This window comes from Aspergillus mulundensis (assembly GCF_003369625.1).
Source record: "Aspergillus mulundensis strain DSM 5745 chromosome Unknown scaffold_1, whole genome shotgun sequence".
NCBI classification, from domain to species: domain Eukaryota; kingdom Fungi; phylum Ascomycota; class Eurotiomycetes; order Eurotiales; family Aspergillaceae; genus Aspergillus; species Aspergillus mulundensis.
Window position 1 is genome coordinate 549,220 of NW_020797889.1, and position 26,555 is coordinate 575,774.

At 52.5% G+C, this 26,555-nt stretch overlaps 11 protein-coding genes across 11 annotated transcripts; 6 read left to right on the top strand and 5 right to left on the bottom strand.

Annotated features, from left to right (window-relative positions):
- Positions 1-479: 479 nt before the first annotated feature.
- On the top strand, positions 480-3,175 carry DSM5745_01711 (beta-glucosidase H; the record flags this gene model as incomplete). Its single annotated transcript, XM_026743727.1, has 4 exons — positions 480-548; positions 604-675; positions 726-892; positions 949-3,175. The coding sequence occupies 4 exons, from the start codon at positions 480-482 to the stop codon at positions 3,173-3,175; spliced, it is 2,535 nt and encodes an 844-aa protein (XP_026606890.1).
- A 944-nt stretch (positions 3,176-4,119) lies between these two features.
- Positions 4,120-5,721, top strand: DSM5745_01712 (uncharacterized protein; the record flags this gene model as incomplete). Its single annotated transcript, XM_026743728.1, has 1 exon — positions 4,120-5,721. One exon carries the CDS (start codon positions 4,120-4,122, stop codon positions 5,719-5,721), a length of 1,602 nt encoding a protein of 533 aa, XP_026606891.1.
- A 1,857-nt stretch (positions 5,722-7,578) lies between these two features.
- Positions 7,579-8,226, top strand: DSM5745_01713 (U4/U6-U5 snRNP complex subunit SNU23; the record flags this gene model as incomplete). Its single annotated transcript, XM_026743729.1, has 1 exon — positions 7,579-8,226. The coding sequence occupies one exon, from the start codon at positions 7,579-7,581 to the stop codon at positions 8,224-8,226; it is 648 nt and encodes a 215-aa protein (XP_026606892.1).
- A 256-nt stretch (positions 8,227-8,482) lies between these two features.
- DSM5745_01714 (uncharacterized protein) lies at positions 8,483-11,348 on the bottom strand (the record flags this gene model as incomplete). The annotated part of the gene is made up of 4 exons (XM_026743730.1): positions 8,483-10,622; positions 10,672-10,781; positions 10,847-11,146; positions 11,214-11,348. The coding sequence occupies 4 exons, from the start codon at positions 11,346-11,348 to the stop codon at positions 8,483-8,485; spliced, it is 2,685 nt and encodes an 894-aa protein (XP_026606893.1).
- A 354-nt stretch (positions 11,349-11,702) lies between these two features.
- Positions 11,703-13,320, top strand: DSM5745_01715 (phosphatidate cytidylyltransferase; the record flags this gene model as incomplete). The annotated part of the gene is made up of 2 exons (XM_026743731.1): positions 11,703-11,717; positions 11,791-13,320. 2 exons carry the CDS (start codon positions 11,703-11,705, stop codon positions 13,318-13,320), a joined length of 1,545 nt encoding a protein of 514 aa, XP_026606894.1.
- A 358-nt stretch (positions 13,321-13,678) lies between these two features.
- DSM5745_01716 (histidinol-phosphate transaminase) lies at positions 13,679-15,086 on the top strand (the record flags this gene model as incomplete). Its single annotated transcript, XM_026743732.1, has 3 exons — positions 13,679-13,764; positions 13,824-13,997; positions 14,063-15,086. The coding sequence occupies 3 exons, from the start codon at positions 13,679-13,681 to the stop codon at positions 15,084-15,086; spliced, it is 1,284 nt and encodes a 427-aa protein (XP_026606895.1).
- A 241-nt stretch (positions 15,087-15,327) lies between these two features.
- DSM5745_01717 (transcription factor domain-containing protein) lies at positions 15,328-19,937 on the bottom strand (the record flags this gene model as incomplete). The annotated part of the gene is made up of 7 exons (XM_026743733.1): positions 15,328-15,723; positions 15,779-16,067; positions 16,126-16,552; positions 16,633-17,755; positions 18,033-18,127; positions 18,256-19,098; positions 19,169-19,937. The coding sequence occupies 7 exons, from the start codon at positions 19,935-19,937 to the stop codon at positions 15,328-15,330; spliced, it is 3,942 nt and encodes a 1,313-aa protein (XP_026606896.1).
- A 75-nt stretch (positions 19,938-20,012) lies between these two features.
- On the bottom strand, positions 20,013-21,321 carry DSM5745_01718 (Fig1 domain-containing protein; the record flags this gene model as incomplete). Its single annotated transcript, XM_026743734.1, has 3 exons — positions 20,013-20,397; positions 20,454-20,796; positions 20,850-21,321. 3 exons carry the CDS (start codon positions 21,319-21,321, stop codon positions 20,013-20,015), a joined length of 1,200 nt encoding a protein of 399 aa, XP_026606897.1.
- Positions 21,322-21,691: 370 nt separating this feature from the next.
- On the bottom strand, positions 21,692-22,974 carry DSM5745_01719 (transcriptional regulator SPT3; the record flags this gene model as incomplete). Its single annotated transcript, XM_026743735.1, has 3 exons — positions 21,692-21,697; positions 21,746-22,582; positions 22,633-22,974. The coding sequence occupies 3 exons, from the start codon at positions 22,972-22,974 to the stop codon at positions 21,692-21,694; spliced, it is 1,185 nt and encodes a 394-aa protein (XP_026606898.1).
- Positions 22,975-23,561: 587 nt separating this feature from the next.
- dph5 (diphthine synthase) lies at positions 23,562-24,555 on the top strand (the record flags this gene model as incomplete). Its single annotated transcript, XM_026743736.1, has 3 exons — positions 23,562-23,696; positions 23,774-23,898; positions 23,958-24,555. 3 exons carry the CDS (start codon positions 23,562-23,564, stop codon positions 24,553-24,555), a joined length of 858 nt encoding a protein of 285 aa, XP_026606899.1.
- A 220-nt stretch (positions 24,556-24,775) lies between these two features.
- Positions 24,776-25,408, bottom strand: DSM5745_01721 (FlbE; the record flags this gene model as incomplete). Its single annotated transcript, XM_026743737.1, has 1 exon — positions 24,776-25,408. The coding sequence occupies one exon, from the start codon at positions 25,406-25,408 to the stop codon at positions 24,776-24,778; it is 633 nt and encodes a 210-aa protein (XP_026606900.1).
- Positions 25,409-26,555: the final 1,147 nt, after the last annotated feature.

The following is a 26,555-nucleotide window of genomic DNA, read 5'->3' on the forward strand; positions in this document are numbered from 1 at the left end:
TGGATCAATTGTCAAGTTCTTCGCTGGAATGAATGGTGCTGTTTCTCCCATCCTGGCATCTCTCGTTGTTATGAGGGGAAGCTGCTGAGGGGTCGATCTACGATGCTCCACAGCAGCTTGCACAGCGCGTAAAAGGAAGGCCGAAGCACCGGCCAAGACAGTTGTCATGTGACAGAGCCAAAGCTTGGCACTGGCAGTCAGGCTAGTCCCAGAACGGCTAATGTCCCAGCAGGCGGGGCGGGGTCTCGGCATCAAGCAGCTCCCTCCAACATGACCGAGGATTACCCGATCCAAGATCTCACTCAACACAGAATTATTTGTTACTCCACAGCTGCGGCATTACGGCATGTGCAGAATCCTTCTGGCGGGGAAGCGGCCCGTACGGCCAGGGAGGGTTCGCCATAAAGCTCTGGGTGTCTCACGCGGAGACGCCTGGCTTGAATCTTTCTACATCTCTTCAGTGCCAAAATACAGCCATCATGAGCTTCAAAGACGTTGATCCCGCGCAGATAGAAAGCGTGCTGTCAAAACTGACTTTGGAAGAGAAGGTAGTAGCATTCATAACACTTGAAGAGCTCATGTTAGATACTGATAACGCTTTAGATCACCCTGCTGGCAGGGAAGAACTTTTGGGAGACGCAAGATTATCCGGAGAAGGGAGTGCCATCTGTCAAGGTACGTTTTTGACTGTATAGAAGATAAGTTCTCAAACTAACAGTGGATAGACTTCAGATGGCCCCAACGGAGCGCGCGGTGCCACATTCAAGGACGGAGTAACAGCTGCCTGTTTTCCAGCGTCCTCGCTGCTGGCCGCGACATGGGATGTCGAAGCAGCAAAGAATATTGGAAACGCGTTGGCCGACGAGGCACGCTCAAAAGGCGCAAGAATACTGTGAGTGGGCACCTCAATCCGGAATTTGAATGAAAGCAACAGCTAACAGCTCCCAGATTAGCTCCCACCGTCTGCATCCATCGCCATCCCCTTGGAGGCCGCAACTTCGAGTCATTCAGCGAGGACCCTTTTCTCGCAGGAAAGCTTGCAGGACAGTACATCCATGGGCTTCAAGACAATGGGGTTGCTGCCACTATCAAGCATTTTGCCGCAAACGAGCAGGAGACCTGTCGGTTTACGGTTAACGAACACATTACGGAACGGGCGCTTCGTGAGATCTATCTGAAGCCTTTCGAGATCGCCATCAAAGAAGCCAATCCGCTGGCAGTGATGACCGCGTACAACATCATAAACGGTACACATGCAGACTCAAACAACTTCCTACTCCAGGATGTACTCAGGGGACAATGGGGCTGGAAGGGTCTTGTCATGAGCGACTGGGGTGGTACCAATTCCACAGCCGATTCATTGAATGCCGGTCTTGACCTGGAGATGCCGGGTCCAACAAGGTGGCGCAAGGTAGATGAAGTGCTTAAAGCCGTGAAATCCGGCGCAGTGTCGGAGAATACAATCGACGACCGCGCGCGCAATGTTCTAGAGCTTCTCGCGAAGCTGAACTGCTTCGAAGACCCCACCATCCCCGATGAGACGGCCATCAACCGTCCTGAGCACCAGAAATTGATTCGCTCTGTTGGAAGCCAAGGCCTCGTCCTCCTCAAAAACGAAGGCCAGGTCCTCCCCTTGAAGAGGGAGAAACTTGCGAAGAAGAAAGTAGCACTGCTAGGCTTCGCGCGAGAAGCTCTTATCCACGGTGGCGGCAGTGCGTCAGTCAACGCCCACTACCGTGTCACTCCAGAGGAAGGCCTTCGAGCAGCACTCGGCGACACCGTCGAGTTCGAATATGCCAAGGGCGCACACACCTTCCGCCAACTGCCCTTGATGAGTGACAATGTTGTCAACCGTGAGAACCAGCCTGGCTGGACACTAGACTTCTTCGATGACGAGGAGCCCAAGGGCGAACCAGGCTCGTCGACTTCTTCGGAGCAACCTACTTATATTCCTCTTTTCGTCAAGGAGTCTTGGGGAAGCCTCTGCGCCAGAGCACGTTTCACGCCCACACAAAGCGGGAAACATTATTTCGGCATGTCTGGGCTGGGACGATCGAAGCTCCTGATCGACGGCGAGGTCGTTTACGAGCAGGAGCTTAACTGCCCTGACTCGATGGGATTCTTACTCGGTGGCGTGGAAGAGCCGGAGATTCAATACTCGTTCGAGGCTGGAAAGACGTACGCAGTTGAGGTGGTTACGGTAAAGCCGACCAGCAAAGGCGGCCTTGCTATGCTGGACGGCTTCATCGGGTTCCGACTCGGTTTCATGACCGAGGAAGACCACAACCGAGACTTGCTGTCCGAGGCCGTCGAAGTGGCCAAACGAAGCGATGTTGCGATTGTGTTTACCGGCCACACTCCCAACTGGGAAACCGAGGGTCAAGATCAAGTCAGCTTCAACTTACCCTCGAATGACTCCCAGGATCGACTCGTGTCAGCTGTTGGAGCCGCCAACCCAAACACCGTTGTTGTGAACTGCACCGGTGTAGCAGTTGCCATGCCGTGGCTGGACGAGGTCAAGGCTGTTGTGCAAGCGTGGTTCCCTGGACAAGAAGCGGGCAATGCAATCGCCGACGTCCTCACTGGTGCCGTGAACCCTGCCGGCCGTCTCCCAGTCTCTTTCCCTCGAGCGATAGAATATGCCCCAGCACACGGCAACTTCCCCGGTGAATTCTCAGATGGCGAGGACGGACGACGCAACCTTGAAGTCACGTACAAGGAGGGCGTGTTCGTAGGCTACCGACACTACGACCTGTCAGACGAGAACCGAGCCAAGGTCCTCTTCCCATTCGGCTACGGTCTATCGTACACCAGCTTTACACACACAAACCACAAAGCTAGCGTTACCGATGGGACTGTGGAAGTGACGGTCGATATCACCAACACCGGCCCCTATGCCGGCGCTGAAGTCGTCCAAGTATACGCAGGCGCCAAACTGGCGGTCCCGGAGAATCCTGTTAAGGAACTTGTTGGCTTCGCCAAGCTACAACTGGAGCCGGGAGAGACCAAGACAGCCACTGTCACGTTCAGTGTGCGCCAGCTGGCTCACTTTGACGAGGGGAGCAGTAGGTGGGAGGTGAAATCCGGCGACTACGAGGTCTCGGTTGGTCAGTCTGTAAGGGATATCACTGGAAAGGTGGAGATTCGCGTGGAGGGTCAGAGTTATGAGCCTTGATATTGTGCAAACACAACGAAATAGTAATAATTATGTGTTAGTTGAGTCAGAAATGTTCTTGAGCCAGGACATCATACCCCATCACATGATTACCGGCATCCCAAGGTTCTCCCCGAGCGCCCCTCAACTTGGCTCTCGATTCCTTCTTGGTTCAAGCCAATTGATCCATTTGCCACTGGCACGCGCGCTTCCAAGCTTTGACAACCTTGCTCATACTCGGCACAGGCTATTTACAACTGGAACTGACGCATAAGACGCGCATACCAGGCTGGGCAGCTTCGAGGACGTGGACTATGGCGTTCTTTAGCTCGGATCCTCCTGAAAACATCACGAACTCGATGCCTGAAGGATTCCAAGAGTGGTTGGAATTGCCTTGCTGACGGCAAATCTTCGGCACCTCTCCTGACTCGGGACCCATCAACCAGAGACAACCAGTGTTGCCGCGGTGGCGTGGAGAGTGGAAACTCGACCGACCTGGGGGATCTGGAGACCCCAGAGCTGTCTGGCGCCACTCCACGGGGTCCTGCAGCTTCCCCAGTTCCCACTTACTCCGTACCGTATCGCTCTCGTTGACCTCCAACAACTGCCAATTTGGAATCTTGCAACTAGGCCAAGACTGTTCTTGGCTCTCTTCTCCCCGATCCCGATCACGCTTGTGAATAGAGTTTGTTGGTCTCGCCCTCGCCTCTTTCTCCGATCTCGCCTGTCTCCGGGCGCCCATCTCCTTGCCCTTGCTGCCATCAACCGAATGCAGGCATTTTTCCCCGCGGCACAGCATACCTGCAGTCGATAACAGACTCGGGCGTCATGCAATTCGAAACAGGAAATGGGAGATAAATAGCTCGTCGTGCCGGCGCGAAGTTATCTGTTTCTATCCAGACTCCCCCTTACTTCCCCTTCTACCTACACTAGTTTAACCCCTTTTCCAAACAATTGTCTCAACAATGGACAAAGGCAGCGTCGACATGGTCGAGCAAGCCGACGACCAACAGCTCGGCTACCTCGCCGACTCCGAGGACCACTCGCTGAGCAAATGGGCCAGTCTGAAAAAGTACCCGTGGACCTTCTTCTGGTGCATCTACGCCGTATGGTGCATCCTCCTCGTCAGCTTCGAGAACCAAGCCGCCGGAACCGTCATCTCAATCCCCCAGTTCCGCCAGGACTTCGGCAGCTACTTCGAAGGCAGCTATGTCCTCGACAGCAAGTGGCAGTCGGCGTTCAGCGGCGGGCCCGTCGCCTCCGCCGTCATTGGCGCTCTTTCCTCCGGTCAGATCGCAGACGCCTTCGGCCGGAAATGGACTATGCTCGGGGCCCTGCTTATTTCTGTCGCGGCTGTAGCCCTCGAGTTCGTAGCCACCACGAACGAGATGTTCTTCGGCGGGAAGTTCCTTAATGGCTTTGCATTGGGCGCCCTTGCTTCTGTGCCCGTCACCTATGTCGGCGAGATCTCGCCGCTTGCTCTCCGCGGAACACTCACCTGTCTAACCGCGTTGGCCTACTGCATAGGCCCCTTCGTGGTAGCGCTCATCACAAACACTACAGGCACATACACGAACCACTGGGCCTACCGCGCCGTCTTCGCCGCACAATGGGGCTTCGCAGCCATCGCCCTGTCCCTCATCCTCCTGATGCCCGAATCCCCCTGGTGGCTCGTCTCGAAGAACCGCGAATCCGCCGCCCTATCCAGCCTCACACGCCTAGGCTACAACCCATCGCAACGCGCCAAGAAACTCTCCGCCATAAAGCTCACACTGGAACAAGTGCGTCGCGAAACCGAAGGCGCCACATACGCCGAGTGCTTCCGCACGTCCAACCTGCGCCGCACAATCATCTCCATCGCCCCACTCTCCATCCAGGCACTGTCAGGCATAATCTTCTCCGCGTCCTACAGCACGTACTACTTCCAGCTAGCCGGGTACTCCGACGCCATGAGCTTCCGCCTCCAGATCGCGCAGCAGGTGCTGTCCATCGTCGGCAACGTGATGTCCTACTTCCTGATCGACCGGCTGGGCCGTCGGAACCTCATGCTCTACGGCCTGGGCATAATGACCTGTATCCTGATGGTAACGGGCGGGCTGGGCGTTGTCGCGACGCAGACAGAGAACCCGCACTCCGCCGGAGCGGTGAAGGGGACCGTCGCGCTGATCCTGCTTTACTGCTGGTGGTATAACTGTACGATCGGGGCCGCGGGGTACACGCTCCTCGCCGAGGTGTCGACGGCCAGACTCCGTGTTAAGACGATTGCGATTGGACTGGCGCTCCAGAATGCCCTGTATACCATGTGGTCGTTTGTTCTGCCGTACCTGTTTAACCCGGATAAGGCGGACCTAGGGGCCAAGGTTACGTTCATCTTTGGGGGGCTGTCGGTTCTCTGTCTGGTTTATTTGTGGTTTTATCAGCCGGAGACGGCGGGGCGGACGTATGCCGAGTTGGATGAGATGTTTGCGAAGCGGGTTCCGGCTTGGAAGTTTAAGACTTATCAGACGGATTCTCAGGCTATGGGGGAGGCTGTTAGGGAGGGAGATGATGTGAAGCGGGATGTATAGATGTTTCTCATTTTTTTGGGATCTCTACCCTTGTTGGGTTGAGGCGTTTATATTATGAGCCATACACGTAGCATATTTTTGAGTGATACCACATACAATTGCATTATTTTAGTTATTCACTTGCTGATACAGTTAAAGACTTAATCCCTTGAGTCTATCAATTAAGCATTATCGTTACACATTCAATAGACATGAACGCCCCCGAAGTCAAAATCCGACCATAACTAAAACAGTAAAGCTCCTAGACAGGTTCGCGCAGCCAGCTGCGCTTGAACATGGCAAGACCCACACCTAGCCCTAAAAGATGGTATAGTGCAACAGATACGTTGTACAGGTTGGGCAGTCCAGCACGCCTACGAAAGCAGCACATCTCATAACAATCATAACCCTTGTCGTAATATGACACCCGATGTGCGCATGTTTGGTCCTGCCGTGTGCTGGCATCGGACGACGCTGAAAAGAGACATCTTAACGACATGCACTCCCTCCGCCGATCAAATTTCCAGACCGTTGTCAGGCGATATCGCTAGCCAAATTGGCCCGAAGACGTATCTGTCCTTGTGAGTCATTGATTCAAAGCTCAAGAAGAGGGAGCCAAACCTCTGGCAAAGTATCCATAACAACTGCATGAAGAGGAGCATCAAGCCATGGATGAGAACTAGAGGCATTCGTCAGGGCCCTCTCATCGTCACCGTCACCGATCGTCATGAACAACCACGGAAAAATAATACCAACCTTCATTCCCAACAGTCTTGAGCATCTTCACCCTCCCCTGCCTCTTCAGCCACGTCGGAACTAGATCCTTCTGACAAGTGCGACCTTCAATGACAAGGCATCCACCCCTCGACCGCGAACATTCCAGATGCCGGCGCCTGCGCTCCATGATCTTCCGGATCCGCCAGTTGCAGAACGCTTCGTCTGTCCGGAAGGAGCACTTCTCCATGGGGCATTCCAGCTTGTGCTCGAAGCGCTCGACCAGCCAGTCGACTTTCAGATGGACGCCTGTGTACACCAGCGAGTAGAAATGGCGGCAGGTGTGCTTCAGAGCCAAGGCATCTGGGTATGAGAGGTACGATGAGATGTGTAGGTGCAGTTCTGTTGGGAGTTCCATCAGTTTGAAGTGTGGTGGGATGGCTTCTGCTTCTTCTGAGATGCTGTCGGAGGTGGTAGACGTCATTGCTATTATCGTTGACTGCTTGTTAGACGTCTGATACTTGGAGAGATTTGAGATAAGCAGGTGTGGCCGGTAATGGCTCTTGAATGTGAAGAAAGACGACTTAAGATCTGGAACCGCCGAGCCGCAGGGGCAGTGCAGCCGGTCGAGCTATTATATAGAAACGAGCCCGACCCAGAGTTGTTGCCTAAAAGTGGAAAATAAGGCAGACGCTTTCGAATGGAGCAGCGTGGCAGAATCCAAAAATAGTGAAAACAGAACAGATATGGAGATGTTTCAGTTACTGTAAGCTGCAAAGTTTAGAATACGAGATGACGGCCTGCATTGGACTTGCGAGCCGATAGGAAATGGTAGCTAGGTCGACCCATTTATAAAACTATAGAACAGATAGCATGATCTCAAGCAGAAACGGCTCAAAGCAAACCAGCAAGATCGCGAAATAATGTAAACAATGAGGCTAAATGCTGGAGATTGTGATGCTTGGCTGATGGACGATGTGGTGACTGGTGCGATGGAGGAACGATGATCCCGCGATAAGCCTCAGCCTCACCGCCTTGCAACAACCATCTTTCTGCCGTCGGTATCTCTTCGACCACTTCAACGCAATTCTGTTGCAGAGCTTGAACTACTCAAATCCCTACAAGCACATCGATAAATCTACCCACATATACACTACCACCACCATGTCCAACAAACAATCCGCCTACGGCACCCCAACCTCGGACACATTCGGCGGCAAAAGCTGGGACCGAGAAGAGTACGCCAAAAAAGGCGCTGAAGAAGAAGCCAAGCGCAAGGAAGAAGGCAAAGCGCGATATGAAGCCAAACTGCTCGGCAAGAAATGGCACGCGCCGGTCGACTACAGCTCGCTCGAAGCGACAACCTCCCGCAAACAACGTCTCGATGTCGCGTCGATGGTCGGAAAGACGACGATCGTTTCGGCAGCAAATGCAGTCGGCAAGCGTGGTCGCGGCGCTGGTTTCTACTGCGCGGACTGTGATCTCACATTCAAGGATAATTTGCAACTTGTGGAGCACTTGAACAGCAAGCAGCATTTGATTGCTACGGGGCAGAGCGGGGAGGTGGCGCAGGCTACGGTGGAGGATGTAAGGCAGCGGTTGAGGATGCTTGCGCACCAGAAACGGGTTAGAGAGGAGGAGGAGCGGATGGTGTGGCAAATGGATCTGGGCGAGCGGCTCAAGGATAGAGAGGAGCAGCTCTCGAAAGAACGAGAGGAGAAGAGGCGGAAGAGGAATGAGAAGCGCCGCAGAGGTGGGGATGAGGTAAAGCAGGAAGACAGCTGGGAAGGCCGGCTGGGGATCATCGCCTAGTCTGCACCTCTTGGTTCATCTCTCTCAAATCTCTCTCAAAAGCTTGTCTATATACCCCGGCGTTTGGTTTGCTTAAAATGTAACTTTGGCGGAGTTTGGTCAGAAAAAGGCATATGCCGTGATGTCATTCGGCAAGATCGCGTTCAAGATAGCTAATATCACCCCTTAACAAATAAAAACAACCAGATTACCCAATTCCAGGACCCAAAGCCCCCAACGCCTAACAAGTGCTTGGAAAACGGACAATCTGCTCCAATCAATCGATGCACTCGATTCCCTCCAACGCGCGCATTGCCCGAGCTCCTTCTCGCTCGAACTGCCCGACTAGTCGTTCGCATTCTCGCTTCAGCCTCTCTTCCCCGTTCTTTGCGTTCCACATAACCCATTCCTCCACCGTCATCTTCTTTTCAGGGCTTGACAGTTCGCCTTTCAGGTTGCCGAACGCACCATGGAGATCGACATTTTCTTTGTCGTTGGCACCGGCCATCAGAATGTGTTCAATATTGATGGGAACCCATGGGTTAGATGTTTGGACTTTTCCTGCAGAGGCATTTCGCTTCGAAGGGGAAGGGGTACTTGTGGCCAGCGGAAACCGGACTGATGCATTTTTGGACGGGGATGATGGCTGGGGTTGACGCGTTGAAGCCTTCAAGGAGGGAGGGTGATTTTCAGCATCTGAGGACTGTGGCGACAGAGAAGGACTTCCTCTAGATGCAGACGGAATGGGAGACACGACTCCGTCTTCCTGGCCCTGTGGATGAGGACGGCGAGTGTCTTCTGGTGATCTGTCGGAAGCAATGGACCGGGCATATTGCTTTTCCTGGGGGATGTCGCTGTATCTCTCGGCCGTCTTGGGAGGCACTCTAGACGACCTGCGACGTCCTGGCTCATCTTGCACAGGTCCCTCTTGTTCCTTCTGTTCCTCTTTGTTTGGTTCTGGCGTGTGTGACTGGGGCAATTGAGGCGATTGCACCTTGGGTGTCTCTTGGATTTCTGGCTGTCGACTCGCCCGCTTCTTTTCCACCTTCTTCGCCTCTTCGGGTTCCTCGGTCTTTTCGGCCGTCTCCGTCTTTTCTGTTATGTCGCCCTCGTCAACCTTCTTAGACTTCTTGGTTTTCTCCGACGACTTCTTCTTCTTCTTGGTTTTCTTGTCATCCTTGTTGGATTCTACCTCACCGTAGTCCGCAGGTGGCTTGGAAATGATTTCCACCGAGACGAAAGATTCATGCCGGCGGTGGTCATCTTTTTCCTCTACCTCTTGAGCTTCGGATTGCTCGGGCGCGGTAGTGCTTTCTTTGGCCCCAGCCCGATCGGTCGACTTCCTTGAACTGTGACGTTTGCTCTTCGTTGCGGTAGGGTCAAGGTCATGTTGCTCGGGCGCGGTAGTGGTTTGTTTGGCCTCTGCCCGATCGGTGGACTTCCTTGAACTGCGACGTTTGCTCTTAGTTGCGGTAGGTTCAGGCTCTTGTTGCTCGGCTACCTCGGGGTTCGCCATTTGCTGGTCCGCCTCGGGCTCGGGCTCGGGCTCGGGAATCATGTGGCCTTCTTCGGCAACATGTTCGACCACGTCTTCGGTCGGTTCTTGCTCCTTCTTCGCGTTTTTTTTCTTAGACTTGGGCTTTTTTGAGGCAGGCTTGGGCGCAACCTCTTCGATCTTGGTTTCTTCTATTTCCATGTTCTGAGGTTCATCTCCGTCGAGTCCGGCTTCGATCGCTGCGTCGAGTTCTGAGTCTCGCGGGACACGAGATTTTGACGCTTTCTTTGCAGTTGCAGTTGAAGATGCCCTGGTGCCCTTGCGACTTTTTGAAGATTTCGTCTTGCTTCTTCCACGGCTTGGTTTCGCATCTTCCTCTTTGCCAATATCATCGTTTCCATGTTCTGGCGTATCGACTGCGCCATCGGTAGACACTATGCTCTGGGCTCGCGCTCGACTGATACTTCTCTTCGTAGCTCGTTTTTTCGTAGGTGGCTCTGGCTGCTCCACGGTGTCTTCATCTGCGATGCTCATTGCGTCCCTATCCACTTCGGCACTGGATCGCTTTCTGCCTCGTGTACCACGCTTCGATTTTGAGGTTTCGGCCTCGGCGTGCTCGGCGTATTCCGCTCCATCCACATCCATCTGGGCCGGGATTTCTTGAGGCTCGTCTTTCTTGGTCTTCGAGGATTTCGATTTCGACTTGGACGACTTCTTCGTGGACTTAGCCTTGGTTGGCGGGGCCAGCACACTGTGGTCCATATCCTCGATGTCCGAAGCGAAAGCTTCCGACGCAGTAGATTGTGTTGATTGGCGGGAGGCTTTGGAAGTGCGGGCTTTCTTGGATCGTGAGCCCTTCCCCTTGGTGGGCTTTGCGAATACGAAGAACGAGCAGTCCGAGGAACGGCGGTAATGTTCGTCACTAGGACAGTCAGGCAGAGAGACCGAGGAAAGAGCGAAGATGCACTTACTATGGGTTGTCTTTAGGCTCCCATCCATCAAGCGATAACTTGCAGTAGGCGCAGCTTGCCAGGTCGGCGCTTTCTTCGTTCGGGCAAAAGTACCACCCACCTTCAACCATCTACCATCGGGAAAATTAGCCATTAGAGGGCAATCTCTTTTTGAGGGTAATAGAAAATGAGTTACCTTCTCTGACTGGCACAGCCAGCCCCTCTTGCCATCATGCGGCCATGATTCGCCGAAGGTTGCCAACCTTGCCTGGACAACCGGTTCACTTGTAGGGTCTTCTATCTCGGCTGGGTTCGAGCTACGCTGCTGTATATCCATCATAACGGCCCACCCACAATCATTTCCCGCATGCTTCAGATGCTCCGTAATCGGGTTGTCATCTTCCTCCCATCCATCGAGCGCTCTGCGACACAGAAAACAGGTTGTGTTGTCCGGGTTCGTCTCGTAGGGGTTGTAGAAGAAACCGGCATGCGCCAACTACGTGACAGGCCAGTTAGCAATCCGTTGCAGCGTAGATCGCTTATTTGGATGGATTCGAAGGTACCTCAGCCGGGGAAGGCCTGCTGTGCGGCCATGATATCGGCTGCGATGATTTCGAGCTGGAAGATCGTCTATCCGGGTGCAAGACAAGGTCAAATGTGGCCAGACGAGCGGCAAACGTCTCCATTTCGTTAGCCATTGTATGCGAGCATGGAGACGGGCGCAACTCAGGGTGCTGTGATTGAAGGACTCGTCCGACGAGGGATTGTTTACTGCCTTTGTTTATCTGGGCGGTGGGACGCGTTTGCGGAGGAACGGTAGCACGTGACATCGGCAGATTGAGGCATTGAGGCATCGAATCAAAGCCGAGGGTACGTCAGTCCCTCACGGTTATCGATCGGAGAGCCGATGAATAATAATTCCACGGCGAGCTCCATCGGCTGCATATTCGATTCCATCGTCGTCTCAATTCCCTCTTTCCGACGCTGTGATCTTAGAGTCATGGTCTGAGTCTGCAAGTGTTGCTATATCTCCCGCTTTTCCCCTCGCGACAATGCGCGACGCTACAGTAAGACACCGCACCCTAATCGATTCCCCCTTTGTCTGCCCAGTTCTATGCTAACTGGTGCGTTTGTCAAAAGTTCCTCTTCTCGAGCGCTTCTTCGGGCTCTTACGTGCGTCTTCGTTCGTCTCTCCCTCGTTATACACGAAGCCATGGTTCGTTGCGGTATTTCTCGGGCGAAATCCATCCTCGACATGTTGGCGTAAAGGTCCCCGGCAATCGGCCGATATCCCATAATAATGCCAGTGCGCATTACCCTTACTCAGACGGTGGCTTATTGTATCCATCATCGGCCTCATATTCCACTTCCTCCAAGAGCTCCGACAATGGAGATTGGGACGCGAACCCGGACCTGTCGTCGATATCGGCGTTTTCGGAGCTTCCTTCAAAAGACTTTGGAATCAACCAGCACATGATCATCAACCAGGAATTCAAGGAAGCTTTGCGCCAGATTCTGTGGCAGTTCCGAGCTCCGATCAGGTACGCATTTGCATATGGATCCGGTGTATTTCCGCAAAATGGCAGCGCCCCGGGCTCCGATCAGTGCCATCCGTCAGCCCCAGCAGCAATCCAAAATATGCAACAAGGCAAAGGGAAGATGATTGACTTCATCTTTGGTGTTTCTTACTCACAGCACTGGCATTCATTAAATCTCGCACAGCACCGGAATCATTACTCGGGACTCGGCTCTTTAGGGTCTTACACTGTCTCTCAAGTACAGGACAGATTCGGCGCAGGCGTCTACTTCAACCCGTATATAACCGTCAACGGCACATTGATCAAGTATGGGGTTGTCAACATCGACACGTTATGTAATGATCTCAGTCGATGGGATACGTTATACCTTGCTGGTCGACTGCAGAAGCCTGTCAAGATTCTGCGGGACCATCCCAAGGTACGGCTCGCAAACCAGATGAATCTTCTCTCTGCTGTACGGGTAGCATTGTTACTGCTTCCGGAGCAGTTCACAGAGTTCCAGCTATATAACACGATAGCTTCAATGAGCTACATGGGTGACCTCCGCATGGCGTTGCCGGTGGAGGACCCCAGGAAGGTCAACAACATCGTCTCTTCACAGATGGCCAACTTCCGACGCTTGTACGCGCCGCTAATCGAAAACCTTCCCAACGTTGTCTTCAACGACAGGCGTTGCTCGGACAACGACTGGATTGATGATCCCAATGCCAATGTGCGACTCTCACAAGATATGGATCCTGTAAAGCGCGGTAACATGGTCCGCCGCCTGCCGGAGACATTCCGCGAAAAGCTATACTTCCAGTATCAAGCGCGCTTTGGCATACCTCGCGCAGAATTCAACAAGATGATGAAGGAAAGTAATGACAATGATCCGGAGCTTATTCGACGCAGGCAGGGTGGAAAGTTCGAGCAGCGTATTGCTAGCGATGAAGGTCTCACCAAAGAGATCCAAGCTGCAATAACAAAGACAATCCGGTGGCCAAGCTCTGTAGAGACGGTCAAGGGACTGTTCACTGCGGGCATATCCCGGACCTGGCGGTATCTCAGAGCGAAGCAAGACAAGTGGAGGAACTCTGGCAAGAAAGCGAAAGAGTCAAGCAGAGAGCCTCCAAAGTCTTCCAAACAAGAATAGAGACGGTGAAGCATTGCAAATACTTGCATATACTACTTTTATCGTATTAGAGCATATTACGGCGTTGAATTGGCGGTGGTCTATGACAAAATTCTATATACTCAAGGTGTCTGATAGAAGTATCCATTGAATTTTACCTTATCACTCAAAGAAACATTCAATTGAAACTATTCCTTAGCAAATAGATTAGCACCTACCGTAGAGTCACATCAATTGCAGCTTCTCCTGACTCATACATCTGTACTCCGCAGACGGCCCTTATATAAGCTCTGGACTCCCCGCCGCTCCCCACCAGATTTCTTTTCCGCCATCTTCCAGAACAAAGGAAACCCAACACAACTCACCAATTCCGTCCAATATGGCGTCACGAACATCGGCTTTTGACCTCTCCAAATGCGCGCGCAAGAACATCTTGAAATTGCAGCCCTACCGTTGCGCTAGAGAGTTCGTCCGCCCCGCGATCCCCTCCTCCGCAACCGGCGGCGCAACTAATGCAATGCCAGTGACTACAAGGACGACGGGACAAATGTACTGCTCGACGCTAACGAGAACGCCTTCGGTCCGGGTCTCGCACTGAATGCCGAAGGTGCTCTCCAAGACTCAGCCGCCAATGGCAACTCAACGGGGTCATCCAAGCCGGACATCGATCTCTTGGGATTAAACCGATACCCTGACCCGTACGTGAACTGCGCCCTCGATCCTGAACTTCATAGGAACACTGCTAATGAAACTCATGTATTAGCCACCAGCACCCCCTCAAACAACTCTTCTGCAACCTCCGCAACACCCACACCCACACAGACAAGAACATCGGCCCAGAGAACCTCTTCGTCGGCGTCGGCTCCGACGAAGCCATCGACGCTCTCCTGCGCGCCTTCTGCAACCCCGGCAAGGACAAGATTCTCACATGCCCCCCAACATACGGCATGTACTCCGTCAGCGCGGACGTCAACGACGTCGAGATCGTCAAGGTCCCGCTCGACACGGAAAACGGATTCGCGCTCCAGCCCGAGAAGATCAACGCCGCTCTCTCCGCCGACCCCTCAATCAAGCTCGTCTACATCTGCTCACCAGGCAACCCCACCGCGAACCTGGTCGCCAAGGCCGACGTCCAGAAGGTCCTCGAGCACCCGACGTGGAACGGCGTCGTCGTCCTCGACGAGGCCTACATTGATTTCGCGCCAGAGGGCTCCAGTCTTGCGGAGTGGGTCGCCGAATGGCCCAATCTCGTCGTTATGCAGACTCTCAGCAAGGCGTTTGGACTCGCAGGCATCCGGCTAGGCGTTGCGTTCACGAGCCCTGAAATCGCGACCCTCCTCAACAGCCTCAAGGCCCCCTACAACATCTCCAGCCCGACCAGCGCGCTCGCGACGGCGGCCCTCGGAAACCCCAAGAACCTCGAGGTCATGCGCACCTACCGCTCGAGGATCATCACACAGCGCGACCGAATCCTTAAGGAACTTCCCACCGTCCCTGGGATCGGACGCTTCCGCGGTGGTACGGAGTCGAACTTCCTTCTGGTTGAGGTCCTTGATAAGCCCGCGGATCAGGGCGGGAAGCCCAGTAACACCATTGCCCTTGCGGCGTACGAGGCTATGGCGGAGAAGCGTGGCGTCGTGGTGCGGTTCCGCGGAAAGGAGCTGGGCTGTGAGGGTTGCTTGAGGATTACGGTTGGCACAGAGGAGGAGGTTACGAGGTTCCTGGAAGAGATAAGGGCTGTTCTCGGTGCGTTGCTTAACGGCGGTGAAATCGCGTCGAAGAAGTGAGTGCGGACTCATATGGGGTGATTCTAGTTTGATGCATTTAAGAGATTCTATAGACCACATTATGCAAATATAGACTTGGCGGTTTCAGCTGCACGCTGCTGTTCATGGAATGGCGATCGCTACCCATCTATCGACACTTCATCCACCATGTAGTCCAAGTCATGCTTGCTTGAGTTCAAAGATTAAGCTTTCCATCATACCTCGAGCCTCCTATACATGACTCTGTCCCAGAAAAATAGCGCTAGAATACCCACTGATCAAAAACTTCATTAAAGTCCAGAGTATCCAGGAACTCCATGCCATCCGCCGCCCAGGAACTGATATAGTCTTCTTCCGCTGGGGCAGTCATGTCCATATCAATCGTCGCCGCATCCGCCCTGGTCGAGGAGACCGGTAGCCGCGATTCCAGGACTTCGTCGAGAATATTGGTGAACATTTTGCTCGCACGCTCAAACAGCGAGTGATTGATGTTCGATGTAATCGGCCGAGCCATGGCTTCTATATGCGAAATAAAGACGCTTAGATTACGGATCAGCTCTGCCCTAGAGCCGCTATAGGGGATAGGGTTGCCGGTTCGAGCTTGTGTTTGGAGGGCTTTGATGAGGGTGCTGGCGCTGGAAAAACCGTACAGGACCATCTGTACTACGTGTTAGTGGGTGCGCCTGGGGTATGAGTTGGACTCGAATGCTCACTATAGAGTTCAGGTCGCTTCGGATATCAATTGCAGGCCCTTGCTGCCTCTCTAGCAACAGGACAAGAGATAAAATTTCCGAACATACGTCGAGTAAGGCGCGTTCAGCAGAGGAGTCGTGCTGGATGAGGAGCCTTTGTATGAGGAACATGCTGTACAGGTATACCAGGTAGGTGGCGATTATCATGATGCGGACCCCAATGTGAAGGTCATCGTCCCAGTTGCAGGTTGTATAACGTAGGTGAGCTGGCGCTGAGTTCCAGATCTCGGTACAGCGAGTGGAAATATGTCTAGCCAAGATTTGAATGAGCAAGAGATGGAGAAGTGTTGATTTGCGGTGCTTCTCACCTTAGTCTTCCAGCAGCTTCATTATCTACAGGTCGTAGAGACAATTCTAATATCTCCTCTCGAAAAGAGATAAGAAAATATCGGATTCTATACCAGGAGGCGCGGCGGAAGGTGGTATCAGCATTCCAGCCCTCGTCATCTAGCTCCCGCACGGCTTGCTCGAGGTCTTGCTCGTCGCCTAGCAAAGCCTCGTCGCTGATATCTAGAGGTGGTTTGCAGTCGGAATGTCTCCATGAAACACGCGGTGGACGCCCGAAGAATGTTGCCACGTTCTTATCATTGTAGTATAAACCCGCGTACAATCTTCGCCGTAGCTCTCGCAAGAACGTAGGTATGCCTTGTATTTTATGGTTGTTGCAATCACGATGCAAACCTAGCTCAAAGATGCAGCTAGACAGTTCTCCGAGCCGATTCCAAGTTGGAGAGCCTGTATAGTAGACAGCGTCAGCATTTATATTCATATGGTTCAAAAGTTGCTGGGCTGTGAGTAGTATATGCTGAACCTACTGGAGTCACCGTGGAACATGCAAGATAGCAGCCAGTTCTCATATAGCATCCAAGTTGTCAAGTCACTCACAGGAGTCAACATTCTGCACACTTGCACGGCTGTTTCGCTTGCTGTCAACATCATCCTGGAGAATTTTATACGGTCTGTATATGCAGTGCCAGTAGACACAGGGAACTTGTCGAGCAGAAAGCCGAAAAAGCTAGCCCGTCCGGCAATGGCATATATTATGCCTATGATCTCTAAGCGCATTTGGTTACCACTGAACAGTTTGTGGAAGTTGTTTCCCTTGACATCAGATGGCACTTGCAGTCTTTGCGCTGTGCTTTCCAGAATCTGGGTGGTCTTCTCATGTAAGGTTTGCGGTGTCTCGTTCTCTTTTATATATCCCCGGATTTCGGTCATGAAACTGAAGGCGATTGCAGTAGGCAGTACAGCAGATTGAGTCACACCATAGAAGGCGTACACCAATTGCTCAATTATTGGGCCTTCGGTCAGTATACGTAACATCTTGGTGATCTCAGATACCCAGTATGAAGGTAAGATGGAGTGTCTGTTTCCGGACACTTGGGAGTCATTACTCGAGGGCGTCGGTGCACTTTCTGTGTTGACAGCAAAGGCAGACACAAAACTGGTTGGGCCGAAGTAGCCTGGAGGCTGAGACTGGTCGGTTCCTGGACTTCGAATCGTTATCCCGACGGACGACGGCGTAGGCGACGCTGCTCGGGACGCCTTTCGACCGGGGTTTCTCGCGGACCGCGAGATTCGCCCTGTGCCCAACAGACGGGCTGGAGAAGCTCGGTCTCCTGTCAAGGGAGCTGGATGGTAATAACATTGATTCGCTCTATTGCGTTTCTGGCACCTGCCACAGACAGGGAGTTCATGGTCGCATCGCACCTTATCCTTTCGGCAGGGCTCACAGGACGCGGCTTGGCCATTGCGGCGGCGTGAGCTCATCTCAATTACGAAAATTGAGAAGTAGTGGGTTGAGGAGAGGAGGTTCAAGTCAAAGTAGCGGTTCAGATATCCTTCGGGGTTGGGGGCTCGGGGTTCGGAGTCCGGAGTTCGGGGTTCAACTATCCACGCTATTGAAATGTAACCTTGGAGGTCCTTGCCAATTCGAGCCTTTTCCATTTAGTAGATATTAGGATAAAATGAGATCGTTAGTGGACTGGAGGATTATTTTGGAACTATATCGAGTTGTGTTCACGCAACATGATCGATATAGCTTCCCATGGCCGGTGCCGGGATTACTACCTAGATACCTCTTTGGAAGTAAGAACGTCAAGCCAAGGAAGCCAGAACACAGACTGTAAAAGCAAATACAAGAAATAAGAACGTCAAGGCAACCTTAAGTCCCACACTACCATGACCCAAGTCCCTTGTCCAGATAACCACGTACAATGGAACCAGGAAGCATACCAAAAGAGCGATCCACATAGGCTTCTTCAGCTTCTTCAACTTCTTTAGGTTCTGTGGCTTGCTCAGCGACTTGATCTGAGAATTAAGGCAAGATACAAGCCACGGGAAAACCGCTCTGTTCGGGATCGGGGCGCCGGGTGGGATGGAAGCCCATATCCGGATGGAGGTTAGATAGGCTTGTTTTTGGCGGTGGACCCATGTACTGCGCGCCATAGCGCGTAGGGCGTAAGTGGTTGCGCTCAGGGAAAGGGCAAAAGCAATAAAGTGGCTAACAGGGACGGGGTTGGAGAGTTGTTGGATCTGCATTGAGAAAAGAGAGGCCGCGAAGGAGAGCGGGATGAATAGGAATGCGAGCTCCGTTAGGCGGGTGATGCTTTCGGTTTCGAGAATAGCGCGGTGAGACTCTATAAACTGCAGCGTACCAGTGATTGCGTTGGACGCTTCTTTTAGACCTTGAATGGTGTCCTCGAAGTGCTGGCTTAGCTTATCGACGGTTTCGTGTTGCGGGTCCTTGCGGCTGCCTCGGCATAAAGTTAGCAATTCCCCAAGGGAGTCTGTTAGATCCCGACTCAGGGTTGAGAGATGCGCAAGGGCTGAAGCTATGAATTTTCGCATAGCGAGGATATCCTCAAGTTCAGCGTCTTGAGATGCCGTTGACTGCACGATATCCTTTTGTACACGGTCTAGAAGGTGGAGGAGACCCAGAGTATCGGATTCAACGAATTGAAAGAGGTGGATCAAAGGAAGGTGCCCGCAAGGAACTGGTGTGGGTGTGGAAACCTGGTTGTAGGGGTCGGAGTTCTGTTCGAGGCACATCATGGTAGAGTAGTGGGTGTTGTAAATATTTTCTAAGTATTCCTTGCGTACATCCGCGATGCTCGCTGTGTTAAAATTGGGTGGGAAGCGGGGAATGAGACCTTTGTAGAGATCGACTTCTTCGATTGTCGCCGACAGCGGGGGATAATAGAACGTCTGTTGAATATTGCCAGCTTCTTCTGTCCAGGTTGCTGTCTGCGCTTTCGGGACGGCGTCTAAAAGCATAATGACTTGAGGAGGATAGACGTAGTCAGCGCAAGCTTCCAGATGTTGGCCGATGTAATTAGATGATCCACTCACTGTATCGATATCCCTTTCGCATAGTCCGGTATATTGAAACCCGCTCTTCAATCGCAAGGAGACCCTTGGCAGCAATGCTGGAGCTCGCAGAGAGGTCCCACTCGGGACGACGTACACTTGAGAGGGCACGCGCCCCGTGAATGGTGTAAAAAAGCTCCGGTTTCCCCTTCTCGCCCTTCTCATAGTGTTCTTCGCGCCTTACGAGCTTGTACCCGTCGATTGCCCCCCGGCGTCTGGTTGCGGCTTTGGAGTGTTTAGCGTGCGAAACAGGTCTGTACCATCGAAACGATAGATATGGTAGCGGCAAGTTCCAGGTGGTCCATTGAACACATTGGTTGGAGTCGCATGCAGACACGTCAAAGCTGTTCATATGATCCAGGAAGAACTGCGGTTCAATGCCAAAGATCCCACCAAGCGTAAACCACAAGTTGGTGTCGATGTCCTCGATTAGCACGTATCGAGTGCTGATATCTTGCAAACCCCCGTCTAGCCATTGGGCTAAGTGATGCGGATCCCTGAGCATGGGCCCCTCGGTCAGCTTTGACAGACGGCCGTAGCCTGTGTGGGCGAAATCGATGAGGGTGACGGCCACGTTGCCATGAAACTCCCGGCATAGTCGATCATAGCCAGGGACGGTTCCGGACCGCTGCCTGATGTTTTCGGCGTAGCGCTCCTTCGCGAGTGAGGCCATGAAGGTGTATAGTTGCTCTGCAAGGATGACATCGGTTTGAATGCCCCGCTTCTCAAGTGGACTGTACGACCTGAGCATGGAACGGACAAATTGACCCCTCCGTAGAAACGTAATCATCGGGCAGCCTTACAACCACATAATCGTAATACGCGCTCAAGGTTCCTCATCGCTTAACCGTCTCAGTAACTTCAAACTCAAAATCATGACACCAACCCCGCAGACTACCAGTAGATTTGCCGCGAGAGCTCCCCAGCCCAACCCCATTGCTACATCACCCACGCCGCCCGTGACGGCACCGCCGAATGCCGCCTCTGTTGTGGCAGCCTGCGCCACCGCGGCTATATGCTGCCATAGTATTGCAGTGATCAAAACTAGTGCTGCGAGGGTCTGGAATGCCAGAACAAGCTGGGTCAGAGGGCGCGAAGGAAAAGGCGCCACCTCAACGATTATACTTCCCGATTCATCCACTCCGTCGTGCCCTCCTGGGAATAAAGCCATGGTACAGATGCTGAGGAAGAGCAGGACTATTGATATGATGCTGAGGACCAGTTAGTGGTTTTCTTCGTCGGTTTTGACTTCAGGGTGGTGACCTACATCATCATGGAGACAATGACTTGATCCCGGAAGTTGTCTGCAACTGCCAGTACATTGAGCGGGTCGTTCGATGCATTGATAACCACTGCTAGGGTCTTTGCACTTGACTGGCAGATCCAGCCAGTCAACTGCCCGTCTACATTTGTTGCCATACATATCCCGAAATACCCTACCCGGGCGACAAGGTCTCCTGTTGAGCTGACATTGGCAACCAGCGAGTAGAACGAGGGGGATGAGACCTCTTCTCCACTTCTCATGCTGGAATTGGTGGACTGAACATAGGATAGCTCGAGAATATAAATGTTGTGCATGGATTGCGACGAGCAACCTGCGACAACGAGTGCTGAATTCGGGCTGTCAGTACCTGTGACAGTTGGGATTTCATAATGCACTCACACAGGAAAATGATTGCTACCATAGTGATGAACATGAGTACGTGGTGGAATCCTATCATAGGCACAAAACGGCCTGCCCTTCTTAGCACCGGTGGACTTATCTCCCACCAGCGGTTAGAACCCTCGTCATCCACATGCGAATCACTTTCGCTGCCTGACCGCGAGGGTCGACTAAGAAGAACGCTTGCAGCAGTGACTTCTTCGTCTGCCTCGTCTCCAATGCCCTGTACTGGCTCATCCTGATAGAATTCTTGCTCGTCAGGCTGCTGCTCGTCTTCTGATGGCTGCTGCTCCCTTTTGCGCCACTTCGCTTTCAGCTTTTGACGCAGTCCCAGTTTCGGCAACGGTAGCCGTAAGAACGGTGGTTGGCTTCCGGGCAAGCCACCATGGGCTGGGTGTACATCGTCGTGAACTGACGGTGGGGTTGCTTGAGACTGAGCCTCAGGCTCAGGTTGTGTCTCGATTTCTTGCATCCTCCTGCCTCTATTTGCAATAGATGACCGAGGTATGTAAGATGGACTTTAAATGGAATGGACATCGTATTATCTGCTTACCCCTCAAGCCTACCTTGCTCACAAGGTCACGTGGGTCTCAAGCAGCACTGCTCTCCTACTTAGTATAACCTTGGAAGAAGGCAATGCCATGGTGCCAGTAGTTTTTTGCTCGGTATGTACACTTATCGTGGCATCAGTTTGCTGGAATAGGTATTGCACAGAATGCTCTCCCTTAAAAAATCAGTAAATCAACCTTGCGCCTACCAGTCATGCAATCATTATGCGGGTATCTCTGCCAACTCCGAAATAATCTCATGTAATGCAGTACAAACCCAAGTTTCCCGAAGCGTTAGATCTGATCAAATTAGTGATCGAAACTACACAATGAAGACAAGGGACTTACTAGTCTGAGAGGCATTCGTGCTGGTAGGCGGCCGTTGTGAAGGAGCATCGCAATGTTCTTGTTCGGAGTAGCCTGCAGCTTGCGGTAGGCCTCGCGAATATGTCTTGGCTCCACCGGCGTACGCCCTTCTTCTGGGGGGTCGAAGAGACCAGTCTCGCGCTTGCGTTTCTTGGTATCTTCGGCTCCATTTTCTCCTCCGCCGCGACGATTTTTCTCGCGGTCTTCGCGTTCTTTGACCTTGAGGGCTTCCTCCGTAAGGGTCTGCACAATTTCAAAAGTCAAAAAGCCGAGGATGTCGACAATATCATCGTTGGGCTTCGACTCGGTGACTATTCCAAAACCAGCCCACTCCCTGAAGCGCTTGCTCTTGCGGTATGTGAACGATGCCTGGCGACATTCAGACCAGAAAACATATTCCTCCCTAGTCATGTGTTTTGTTCGCTCATCTGCGGCGGCAAGTCGCTGGAGGGTCGCATAGTTCTGTTCCTCCTCTTCTTCGTCTTCCTCGTCATCTCTCTCTGGAACTTGAACCGAGTAAAAGCTGTTGACATCCCACGCGAGTCCAACACGCGCTTTCTTGTTCTTTGGCTTAGAGGCGACGTCCTGGGGTCCGGCAACCACACCACCAGCCAATTGATCGTCGGCTCCGGCGAAGTCAGCGGCATCAGCACCACCCTTGTCGTCAGAATCTTTCACGTTCTTGCGGACATCCTTCCATGATAGGAAAGTCTTTAGGCGAGACACTTTAGCCTTGTCATGGCGAATCAGAAAGATTAAATCATCAGTAGAGATAGACCGAACTCCACGGCGAGTAGCCAAGGCTGTACTGCGAGCGAGCTACACATGTGTTAGTCGGTGCCGACATCGGGGTCCGCACAGTAACTCACAAGCTCCACGACTTGCTGTCGCACAATATCTTCGATAAGAGTAGTGGTCTCAATTGAAGGTTCGGCAGTTTCTCCAGAGACAAACATCATCTGGCGGATCAAGTTAGCCATTGTGGCTGCGAACATTTCTTTAGTTTCAAAGATATCATCAGCTGAATCGAAAGCTTTATCCTCATCCTCGACCTGAGAGACGACTCTCGCACATAACTCTGCATGATCGGTGTTTACTGAGGGAGCGCTGCTTGCGTCCGACTCAAAATGTGATGAAAGCACGCTCTCGGTCTCGAGATCGGTCTCGGAGTCGACACTTTGAGTTTGAGCAGACTGCCCTTGAGAAACCATTGTAGTTCATGGGATGAGAACCCAGACGGCAGTCCAAAGGGAAGAAATCGCATGGTATTTATAGACCAGGATGTTGTTGCTCAAATCTGGTAGTGAGAACATTACTGGTAATGTTCTCACTATACGACGGAGGCACGTCGTATCTGAAACACCTGCTCCTACATCTCGTGCTGTGTGGAAATTTGCGCTGTCCAGAATAAAAGGAGCAAATCAAGGAGATGTCTTACCTGCTGGATCTCCTGGCGGTACTTCGGAGTGCGATCAGACATATTGCGAATCTAGGACCTTAAGTCCAACACGTAGTTCGTACGAGATCTAAGCAGAAAGCGCGATATTTTGCTTGAGAAGGGGTGGTCAGGCTCAGCCTAAACTTGAGTTTAAAAATACACTAGTTAATGATATCTGACCATTGTTAGATCGAAGTCTCATTCACCTGCAGCCCTGGAGCCTCCATGCGGGCCCTAGGTAGGTATTGGTCACAGGATCATATGTTTCTCCGCCCTCCGCCCCATGCCCCGATTCACATGGTGGGGTGCCCAAAACTTTTGATCAACGCTCAATTGATTGATTCAACCATCGAACGCACAATGCTTTATCTTGTGGGACTGGGTCTTGCCGATGAAAGGGACATCACTGTCCGCGGCCTTGAGGTGGTGAAAAAGGCCGAGCGAGTCTACCTCGAAGCTTACACGGCCATCCTCCTGGTCGATAAAGCGAAACTAGTGAGTCTCACAAACAATACCCATTCTCGTCCTTGTCTTTTGTTTGACATGTCAGCTAATGATTGATCGCATAGTAGGAAGCATTCTATGGACGTCCTGTTATTGAAGCCGACCGAGAACTCGTCGAGACCGGTAGCGACGACATCCTCGCAGATGCGGACAAGGTTGATGTAGCCTTCCTCGTGGTCGGCGATCCATTCGGGTACGTATTCTAGCGTCTAGGGATCAGGTTCTCGCCCTAATCTGGGTTTGGGCATACAGAGCTACAACACATACCGACCTCGTCCTTCGCGCGCGTGAACTCGGCATCGAGTCCAAGGTCATCCCGAACGCATCGATCATGTCCGGAATTGGCTGCACAGGTCTTCAGCTGTACAACTTTGGCCAGACAGTGAGCATGGTCTTCTTCACTGAGACATGGAAGCCGTCCTCGTATTACGACCGAGTCAAGGAGAACGTGCAGATCGGACTCCACACCCTCGTACTGCTGGACATCAAGGTCAAGGAACAGTCACTGGAGAACATGGCCAGAGGACGCTTGATCTATGAGCCTCCGAGGTTTATGACCGTCGCGCAATGCGCCGCCCAGATGTTGGATACCGAAGAGGAACGACAAGAGGGTGTCTGGGGACCAGACAGTCTTGCCGTGGGTGCTGCGCGGGTCGGTGCGGAAGACCAGAAGCTGGTTGCGGGAACTCTGCAGGAACTGAGCCAGGTTGAGATGGGCCCGCCGCTGCACAGTCTGGTCCTGCTCGGCCGAAGAGCGCATGACTTGGAGAAGGATTATATTCGCCAGTTTGCCGTGAATGAGGCTACGTTCGACGCCAGTTGGAAGAAAGGAGGATATGGTTCCAGTTGATTCTGACCAAGAAAAAATATATCCTGACATGAAATAATGCAAATGTCCGCCCATAGAAACTGAATACATAACGAGATCAAGACTCCCACAGACACCATCCCGCTGATCGATATAAGCTTCATTTCCGCTGTTGAAAATCATCACTCGTAATATTAAACTCGTACAACGATCACGAAAACCTTTTGCCGAAGAATCGCGTTAAAGTTTCGGGGAGCCGTATCTATACAATTCGCAAAGCCGCATCGATCAGCACAAACTCATGCCAGATAATCAGTAGCCACACGTGCAAACTTACCGTTGGCGTTGACGGCGCGCCACTCGACGATCCATCACGGTCATACTCGTCATCATCATCATCGTAATCATCATCCACCATCATTTCATCCTCATCCTCGTCAGGAGGAAAATACCGTTCCGGATCCCCATTATATACAATCCACCATCCAATCCTCTCCCCAGCCGCATATTTGTCGCGAAATTTTGTGAGCGCCTCGGCGCTCGTTGGATCCAGTGGGTTCTCCTGGAAGATCTCCGTATTCCAGGCGCTCCCTGCATTCGGAGACCCGGCCTCGGGTATACTGATCACTTTCGCAGCAGCGTACGCATAAGGCTTGCTGACAGCCTCGTCGCTCTCGTCCTCGGGGTCATACTGTTCGATGAAGCGCAGTTCGGGGAGATTCGACACGATATCCGGTTCCGTCTTCTTGAATGAATCGAGCAGCAGTTTATTCGTGATCGGTCGTTGGACGTATTCCGCCGTCGCGTCTTCTAGGTTGTGCAGGACGATGTAGACTCGTATTCCGGTGAAACCAGCCCGGGGCCACCGGAAGCCGTATAGCATGTAGACCGGCATGGTGAGACAGGCCTCGGCGCTGGGATTGAGTCTGGTAAGGGTAAAAGGAGTGGAAGGGAGCGGGTAGAAGCCCAGATGACCCGATGCGATTCTTGAGCAATCATATTAGACCAGGGAGGGGTTTAGATGTCACCATTCTGTGGCGTCGAACCTCGCCGGTATGGAGCACTCGGACTGGCTGGGGTGTGGGCGGGATTGAATGGTCGTTTGATCCCTCATCGGAGAAGCCGTTAACGGATCCTTGGCGTTGTGTCAAACTATATTTAACCTTTTTCTACTCTACCTGTCTATTGGAATACGAGCTTAGAACTGAGCACAGTGACAATTATCGACGAGGAGGATTGTCTTTCTGATCCCATAGTCGAGATCATGCCCCAGCGCTGTACATAAGCACGAGGGGGCCTGCATTAATGCTTAGCAGCGCTCCCAATAATAGATGACAGGTTGAAAAACGTTGAAGGCGGTGGTGGCCGGCAGTATCGCGCGATTAGCCCCATCGATGCGGAGTTAACTGCCAGCTCCAGCTTCGACGCCGAGCAGCATTCCTTGTTCGTGGAACTCGCGCGGAGCACTGCGGACCCATCATACAAGATGGTTCTTTCTTTCATAATTGTTCAGAATCGCCAGTGAGTGTTTCCTGCGTTGCCTGCGTAGTGCGGGGCTCAACAGCTAACAGCGGGTGAACAGGGGCAAAACCCGACTTGCGAAGTGGTATGCGCCGTACAGTGTAAGTCGCCCATGAAGTGCGGCAGTAAGTCGACAACGGACTAATAGCGATGCTTGGTTGAAGGACGAGGAGAAAGTGAAGCTTAAAGGAGAGGTTCGTTCTGGTCGGCCCCTTGCGACCTGCCGGGTCCCTGCATCTTCGGAGGATTAACTGTCCTAGGTTCATCGCTTGGTAGCCCCTCGGGATCAGAAGTATCAGTCGAACTTTGTCGAGTTCAAGCGAAGCACGAAAATCGTTTACCGGCGATATGCGGGTCTTTTCTTCTGCGCATGCGTCGACGCGACGGACAATGAGCTAGCGTACCTCGAGGCCATCCATTTCTTTGTCGAGGTCCTGGATCAATTCTTTGGCAATGTGTGCGAGCTGGACTTGGTTTTCAACTTCTACAAGGTTGGTGATGGCGGATTGGGTCCCCTGGGG